Below are 9,090 nucleotides of genomic sequence, written 5' to 3' on the forward strand. Positions count from 1 at the left end.
AATCATCCTTCCCTCCCCCCCTTCCACACGCCTCCTCCCTCACATACACAAGGAAACCTGGCATTAGCTGCAGCTCTTCCCTCCTGAGACCGAATGCCTACAGTCACCGCTCCAGTGCTGGATAACGTGGCATAAAGTCATTATTACTGTAGCACACGAACCTTCTGGGCCGTTGGCGAGCGCAATACAAAAGTTGCTGTACTCCATCTTAGGACTTCCTACCAGGAGCCACTTGTGCTGTGCCTGTATTGCAGGGTACCCCGGTTTAAAGAGCCATTGATGAAAACGAAGTACTACTGCAGCAGGCCAGCAACGTCGCGGACTGGAGACAGCTACAGTGACGCCTTGTGTTTTTAAATGGTATTTCAGCTTCAAATCGGTGAATCGACATTATTCTGTAGCATCGTGGTTCCACACATGTAATCAGCAATTATAACATTGAGTTCAGGTAGAATACTATTTATCGTTATGCATCTTCAACACATGCTATTAACATTTTGCAGCAAAGGTATTGAATCAGTAAAATGTCTTTGCAACAAAGGCAAGCCATCCAAATGCCAAGAATTCGAACAGCAAGCATTCTCGTGAACAGAGTTGGTTAACGTTACTTTTAAAAGTTACTAATTACAGTTACTAGTTACATTTATTGTAAAGTAACTGGTTACGTTACTTAGTTACTTGCTGTAGAGAGTAAGGCGTTAAGTTACTTAAATGTATTTTATTTCTAAGACAATTCTCCTTGGTCACTCTTATGCCCAGAAGGCACATTTAATGGGTTGACCTCAGCAATAGCTATTGTACTGAATATTCAGTGTCACTTGCATATAACATGATCAATCCTCATTATACAGCAACACGGATCAAGGTAATAATCCACCATAATGAAAAACAATATTTGCATGAAGTTCTTGAATCAAGAAACTCTTCAATCAATAGCTATATGAAGCTATATCTTTACGATTCACCGGTAATCGTTGCATAACTAATGTTTTCTATTTTTGGAAAAGATGAAAATGAAAATGAAATTGATTCATTAATGGTTGTGACCCGAGGCCATGAGGAATTTACGATCTACAGCTCACTGTATGGTTAGAGTTCATCTTTATTTTCTTCTGGAACCCTGCCTGAAAGTTCTATCAGATGACAATCAGAGGAAAAGACATTCTCTCCCCTCCACACCCCTGCATAACCTAGATGCCTTCCCGGGAAGACTGGATTGCCTGCTGATCCACCTACATAGTTGTTACCTGTTCAGCCACTCTACATGCTGTGCCATAGTTTCACTTTAGTATTCTTTTCTAAGCCACAGTTCAGTAGTGTAATATTGATCCAGATACAGTATATCATATACCACAACCTACTATATTGTTATGATCACTGAATCTATGCCTGGTTTTCAATGCACTGTATCAAGCTTGACTAAGCTAAACCTTTACTCTATATTCCAATTGTAATCATCCATACCGTGTACAATCATGTCAATACAGAGGCAAGCCCCTGTCTCTCACTGTCTTTCCTGTCTCTCACTCTCTTCCTCGCTCACCCCCTCTCTGCCGAAGGCCTGTAAGACCCCTGGTTGTAAAATTACAACATCACTTTTAGCTCTCGAATTGCTCATCTCTTTTTTTTGGGATTGCAATGCCATCCAATGGCATTGCAAGGCAAGACAATAGGACCCATTGGCTATGTAAATGTGGTCTTTCAAAAAAAAATGTGTTTATTGGACAGCTAAAAGTGATATTCAAATTTTTAACCAGGTCTTACAGGGTCAACCACCTTTCACAAAAGAATCCTCAGATCAGGAATGTGCTCAGTCAAGATGACGTCGTCATCTTAGTCTCCCGGAAGCATTTAGGGAAACAAGCACACAAGGATGAAACACTGTAAACTTGATCACATTTTTCGTTGTAAAAGTAAAAAGCCCCGGTTTTTGTAGTCATTTTGAAACATACCATAGTTAAACCATGTATGTTTTGCTGTGCTGTTCTCCTATTTCTTTCTGAAATACTGGCCTCTTTACACCTAAGGGTTTGAATACCTTCACAAATTGGTAACATCCTAAAGTGAATGTACTGTAGCCTAAATCACGTCCGTGTTTGAGGTCCACTTAAAACAGGCTAATAAAGTACACTTGCATGAGACAAGACTTCCTCAATTATTTGATACACATACATGATTGGTAAAATGATTTTAGAATTTGCAAAAAAGCTTTGTAGTTTGCAAACTTGTTGCTCTGGTGTCTTTTATGTGTGGCTTATCTCCTTCTTACCACAGGAGTGTTTAATCTACTCAGATTAGCATGGGATGTTTGGTTAATCTAGGATACTCTTGATTGTCGGTAATAGGATTAGGGTTACTGGTGTCATCTGCCGTTTTGTTCTCAAGGATCTCCTTGCTCAGACTCTCTCTTTCTACACTGAAAAAATGGAAGATCGATGGTTGTTCAATTTACAAATATGCATTTCATATATACTACATAATTTATTTATATTTCTTTCAGAAACATAATTAATTCTTTTAAAGCCATTCAATATTGAGGAATTAAAAATATATATGTTTCATTTGAACCCACTCTCCCTCTCTATCCCCTTCTATCCCCCTCTCTCTTTCTACCCTCTCTCCCTCTCTATCCCCCTTTCTCTCTCTCTCTATCCCTCTCTCTCTTTCTACCCTCCCTCTCTTTCTCTCTCGTCTTCTCTTTATCATTGATTGATTTATACATAATACCAAGAACTTTATTATTAAAATAAGGGCCTTCCAAGGCCAAGATCACATCTGTCAATGTTGAACGGAGCCTTTACATAAAAAAAAAAGCCTTTAAAGAAACCAGATAGATAGACAACAGAGGATATGACATCTTCAGTACACCAGAACAATGATTTAAGAAATAATAACATTAAACCAACCACACCTCTTGAAAGCTTTGACAGAAACCTTCATTTACATATATAGCAATCGGGTATGCGCATTTGCTTAACCCATTTCTTTCAGGATTTATTTTCCACGTTCTTCTGGTTAGGTGAACTATTGATTAACATAGCATGTATCATGTAAATTAGATTTTTAACTAAGAAATGGGAGTCAGGTGGATGAGCGGTTAGGGAATCAGGCTAGTAATCTTAAGGTTGCCAGTTCGATTCCCGGCCGTGCGAAATGACGTTGTGTCCTTGGGCAAGGCACTTCACCCTGCTTGCCTCGGGGTAATGTCCCTGTACTTACTGTAAGTCGCTCTGGATAAGAGCGTCTGCTAAATGACTAAATGTAAATGTAAGAAATAACATGTGCTGCTTGGCCTTTGTTCGCTGTGGGTGTGGCCAAATGAAGGGGCGTGTGCTAAGGAGTGGGTGGTAGGTTATCTGCGTGTTGGCGTCATTACGAGTCACTACGAGCTGTCAATGCCAAAATATAACGGGGAAAACTTTGTTTTTAAATCAAATCTGGAAACTTGTCTCGATTTGGAAAATAAACTAGGATCAAGAACTCTCCAGGGACTGTATAGTGGTTATGCATTTTTGGCGTTGCCCCTTGCTCCCGAGGACGCCTAATGCTAGTCAGTGACAGTGGGATTCTGCTACTGCTAGCAAGCTGTAGCCGACTTGCTAAGTTAAGAAAGTGAAGACGGCAGCTAAACAGAAGCTAGATCTACTTATACAGACCTATGCAACTGATATCAGGTAGTGACTTCGTATACATCATTTACATTTATATAATTGTTTTCCACTGCATGCTATGATTGTGAAGACAGCAATGCTTTATTATTTAGACCTTGTGACCGCAATACGACCCCTTACATTGTGGCTGTAGCATATAGCTTTGCCTTTCTCACAATTCATGTAGCAGTTTGGCTTTTGGCTATCAACATGCTAAAACTCGTTTACCATCTGGCCAAACTGTAATCCAATGTCACTGGTTAGGATGTTTTCCAAATGCGAGACATTTCACACATTGCTTCTTTCGTGCACATTAGTCTCCCTGCTGCTATCACGCACGACGCCAAGAACAAGGGACTGCTGCATTCCCTGCCTGCATATGCATGATTGTGTATGCCTTCCCCAAATGGAAGGGCAATAAGCCAGACTCAGGGAGGTAAACAACATTCCTCTAACCCCGGTTAGAATTCTTACCTAGTTAAATAGATAGCTGTAATGCTATCACAATTTAAGTAACACTTGTAAGTGCACCAAAGGGAATTGGTTTAGCTTGCTAGCTAGCTCGCTCAAGGAATTTTGCTGCAGTCCCCGTTGAGGGGAGCAAATAATCGGCTTTCGTTTTTGGTAATATTTCAGCAAGGAAACCGTGCCGCTATCAGATGTTCTAGAAATAATGGTAACGTTCAATATCTGAAATCGTATCTCCAAGTATAGCACTCCACGGTTCTAATTGCAGAAGATTGTGTATTCCCTGAGTTGGAGCGGGTCACCTGCAACGGCCTGTGCAGGCTGTGCAGCATTGCAGCATACTCCGCCGGAACGCGTTTTGGATTTCCACTGTAAGGGGGGTAATTGGACCGCTATTATTTATATTGGTCGATACGCCAAAGACTTAGGTCACGGGTTGCTGACAGTAGCACTAAGGTGTGAGGAACAAGGTCAGCCGTTGATGGTATACAGCCTGCTAGAGCTGTCAAGCAGCTGCCTCCAACCCTTTCCCTCCGTCTCAGTAGACCGGCCCGGGCAGTCCAAACCAGCTTCCCAGGTGAGGAATACCAATTAATTATTCAAGCTCACGTAGCCTACGATCAGCAACGTCAATGAACGTGGATAGGGACAGCCGGGTAACGAACAGGTTCAAACTACTGGGCCTTATTCAGGGTGAGGTAGGGGTAATAGCTTTGACAGTTGTCTGGCATAATTTGTGGCAGGCCACAGAAATGAGGAAGGCCCCAGTATCAGCGTGGCTTTCTGCTGTGCTTTGAATGCTTTGTGTCATGTAGCCTATATCATGACAACTATACTGCTGTGACAGAAGGCACTCATGACATTGGGGTTTTAATGATATAAATAGATCAGACTGGAGCAGACGGCATGCCTGTGGTGTCAGTTGGGCCAGGGGTGAGACCTGCACGGACGTAGCTTACTACCTAGCCCACCTACCGGTCCTTCTGGACGGTACCAGTCACACAATCATGTGTACCCTTTCGCAATCACGGGCTTATCGTCAAACAAGTTGCTTGTTCCAGGATAGAGTTTTGAATTACGTTGCTTCATCTAAGCAGCCGGTTTTGTCGTGGATTTACTCCTGAATTGCGATTTGAGCCCTTATTAAGCCGAGTCCAGTGTTCACAATAGCCTGAATACTTGGAGTTTTGCTGTGTCCACTGGGGTTTCTTGAGAATGTGTGGTGGTCAAGATGGGGACACAAACACCAGGACCACAGAGGGACTTGAGGTCAAGTGTTAGTAGCTCTGAGAAAAGGCCTTCCACAGGGAATAAGAACTCCCAGCTTCTTAATCTCTTCTCGAAGAAAACAACATGTTGGTGGAGCGGGAGGCAGCCTGTTGCTAGATGGGTCACAGGGATCTCATCAGAGGTTGTGGTTTTGTCTTTTCAGTCGAGTGTGAATGAAGAGGAACACTTGTGGACCTCAGTGTGTTTGGCGTGTGAGATGAACCAGACGTCCGCCAGCTCCTCGACATGACTGTTCGTTAGGCTCTGCGGAGCGATGACTTCTCTTTCTCTCTCTCGCTTCAAGGCTCCGTCTTCTCTCTCTGCTGTTGTCTGTTTCTCTCAGATATCGCTCTCTCTCTTGCTCTTCTTCCTTCTCTTTCACCTCGACTTTGTTGTTGTTGTTTTTTTCGATTGACGTCGACTTCAGCTGCCCTCTATTACTCATTTCCTTCATCCTCTCCTCCGTTGCGTTGACCCTTCAACCGCTTGCCTCATCAGAACAATCCTCTTTCCCCTCAACAGCTTGGCATTGTTTGCTTTTCGAGTACTAATTCCTTTTCTATGCCCTAAACAATTTGTACATAATCGCCCATTGCTAAGTACCCACGAGTGAGTTTCAGGGCCTTAGAGGTTCCATCCCCTCCTCTCCCGGTTGGTCTCCTCTGCCATGGTTATGCCAGGTTTCTCTTTAGGCATTTTCTAACCCATCCCCCCCCCCACCACCACCAGCACCGCTGCTGACAGTCTCCCCTAACGGCCCGAGCGTCCTGTGTCTGAACTACCGGTCCGTGTCTCTCACCCCCCCCGTTCTCTCCCTCCCCTCTCTCTCTCTCCCTGTCCCCCCAGGTGAGTGATGGAGACGAGAGAGTTGAGCGTGGTGGCTGGCAGCTTTGTGGGGTTCCAGTTGATGTTCTCGGTGGCCAGTCCCCTGCTCTCGGCTGTCATCACCCCTAGTTACGGAAGCCTGCCCACCACCAAGCTCACCGAGTGGAACTCCAGGTACAGTACACACACACACACAAACACACCAAAGCTATACGTCTGGCCTGTATCTCCTGTGAGACTGGTTACATGTCATGCCTGGCTGGTGTTCTATGAGGCTGAACCATGAGAGATGAGAGGTGGACAGAGAGTGGAGTTAGTTTGGGGTTCGGCACAAAGGTAGGTTGTTTGTTGTTGCGTAATAGCACGGTCTAGCCTAGATTGCTGGTTCTTTCCGTACCTCCCTCGGATTAGTGTTTACGTATGCATGTTTGTGTGGGTTAGGGTTAGAGTTCACCGAGTTTGGCTGTATGTGCCCTGTAGGCATTGATAATCTGTCAGGTACTAAGGTTAGACAGAGTGGGACCTGGAGGTTGTGTAACTCCAGTGTGTCTGTGTGGTTTATGTAAGGAGGAAGAGGACACAGGGAGTCCTGAGACCCCTCGGTGAAACAGACTAGGCAGGATTGGAGGGTCCAAAAGTGTGTGTGTGAAAGCATGCCTTCCCCCCCCAGATTCTGACAGTGTTGGGGTAAATCCCTTATTCCACTGTTCTTCCTCTGGTCTAAAGACTCTGTGTGTTCTGAGTGGAGGACAGATAACAGCCACCTGAGACTTGGAGTGACTCTTAACTTACCCTGATAACAGCTCCAAAGGTCAGGGGTGCTCAACCATGTTTGATAGTCTCTCTCAAATTTCTTGTTGTGGTGTTAAATGATGCGGACAATTTTTTTCCGTTATTGGAATTATTCTTATTGTAGACGTCTATAAGGTTATTCAACTTTGTCAGTGTGTGAGAACCGGAACTTGAGGGCCTTGTGTTGACATTCCTACTCATTTTGTCACACTTGGCACAAAAAGGTACTTCCTCATGTTGAGCCTCTCTCTCTCTCTGTCTGTGTGTGTGTGTGTGTGTGTGTGTGTGCGTGCGTGTGTGTCCTTCCTTCAGGTTGGTGTCCACTGTCCATGCCCTGATCGTGGGCCTGTTCTGTCTCTACATCCTGTGGTTTGACGACGTCGTCAACGCGGATCCCGTCTGGTAAGAGGAACTGAAACACGTCCGTCTGTCTCTCTCCCCATCTGTCTGTCTCCAGACCAGAACACAAGACACGCCCACTGCCCCCAGGGGAGGAAAGGGAAGGAGGAGGGGTTTAGACACCAGGGAAAAGATGAATCTGTTGTTCTCTTCAGTGGAAAGCGAGAGTGGTGGACCGAGCTCATCTGTCAGGGAAGTCTCCAGAGATGTGGAGCTCTAGCGGATTTGCCCTTTCATTATCCCCCCTCCTGTTTTCTTCCTGTCCCTCTCTCTTTCGAACTCCTACTTCTGACTGGGATTTGCATCATCGAATCCTGAAAGACTCCCCAACCCCCCCCCCCCCCCCTCTCTCTCTCTGTCTCTCTCTCTCTCGGCCCCTCTCTGTTTCTCTTCCTCTCCAGTTCCGATCAGACAGGACAGAATCCTGCCAACAAGGCTCCTTTTCATAGCAAACAACAGCAGCCCAGTCTCCGCCTACCCCCTTCCCTCCACCCCCCCTCCGCCATTGCCTCTCCATGTGACACCCCCGTGAGCCCCCTCTCCTCACTGAGACCCTACCCCTCATCCTTCATTCCCCCTCCCCCTGTGCCACCCTATGTCTCAGGCTGCTAGATCAATACAGTGCCACCCCCCCCCCCCCCCCCCCGCCCCTCACTCGTATTGTGTCCCCGTCGTCCTGGCCAGCTGATGGAGCAAAAATAGAGAGAGAGAGAGAGAGGGAGAGGGAGAGAGAGAGACGAATGAGTAGAGTACAAGGGAGAGGAGACCTGGCTCAGGGCAACAGCCCTCTGCAGGGTGTACGTACTGGTGCTTGACACACATTCACTCACGCTCCAATCCTTTTCTTGAGAGAGTTTAGTCTGTTGTGTTTGCTATGTAATTACTCCCCCCCTCCCCCAATCATGATGTACTGTCGCCATCTTGTCTTTGTGTTTCCCTGTGTGTCACTCAACAGCACGGTTTCCCTAACCGTATCCTCCTCCTCCCTTTCCTCCTCCTCTCCTCCAGTCTCCACCTCTCCACACTAGTCTTGTAGCTTGGCTGTAGCTAAGCTAGTTCACTAGTCCTTGGTTGTTGCTACGCTAGCTCCGTAGTACTTGATTGTAGCAATGCTAGTTCATTATGCTAGTCATTAATGCTAGTCCCTGTGGTTGCAACACTGAGAGTGTGGAGTAAACGCTAAATTCTCTGTGACAGACTGTCACAGAGAGGCATTGTGATCGAGCTGGACTGCTCAGCACGAGCCCTGACTGACTGACTGACTGACTGACTGACTGACTAGGGGAAGCTGCTCTGTAGCCTCTGCACCATCGCTCACACAGTGGAAGATCGACTGGCTGGCTGGCTGATTGATAGGCTGGTGACTGACCGATTGACTGACTTGGCTGGCCGATTGATTGGCTGGCTGGGGACTGACCGACTGTCTGACTGGCTGGCTGACTGACTGGCTGGCTGATTGATTGGCTGGCTGGGGACTGGGGGAAGCTGCTGTGTACAGTTTGCACCGTCACACACACCACTCACCACTATCTTTCCTCAGATGTTCAGCCAGAACTGAAATCCCCCTCCAGTAAAGGTGCACGCACCAATAGCACCAATACCAATTAGTTTTGAGAGTATCGGCCGATACAGAGTACAAATAAATGTTTTTTGGAGAGGAAGCGTTATAGTCACTCATAGGGAGTCA

At 45.9% G+C, this 9,090-nt stretch overlaps 1 protein-coding gene across 1 annotated transcript; it reads left to right on the top strand.

Annotated features, from left to right (window-relative positions):
- Nucleotides 1-3,418: 3,418 nt before the first annotated feature.
- Nucleotides 3,419-7,406, top strand: tlcd4b (TLC domain containing 4b; the record flags this gene model as incomplete). Its single annotated transcript, XM_067232171.1, is given in 3 exon segments — nt 3,419-3,674; nt 6,234-6,386; nt 7,317-7,406. Coding segments are annotated over 2 exon segments (236 nt in total), but the record flags the coding sequence as incomplete, so codon positions are not given.
- Between the last annotated feature and the right edge of the window lie 1,684 nt (nt 7,407-9,090).

The sequence above is a fragment of the Osmerus mordax genome, unplaced genomic scaffold (genome assembly GCF_038355195.1).
Source record: "Osmerus mordax isolate fOsmMor3 unplaced genomic scaffold, fOsmMor3.pri Scaffold_237, whole genome shotgun sequence".
NCBI lineage: Eukaryota > Metazoa > Chordata > Actinopteri > Osmeriformes > Osmeridae > Osmerus > Osmerus mordax.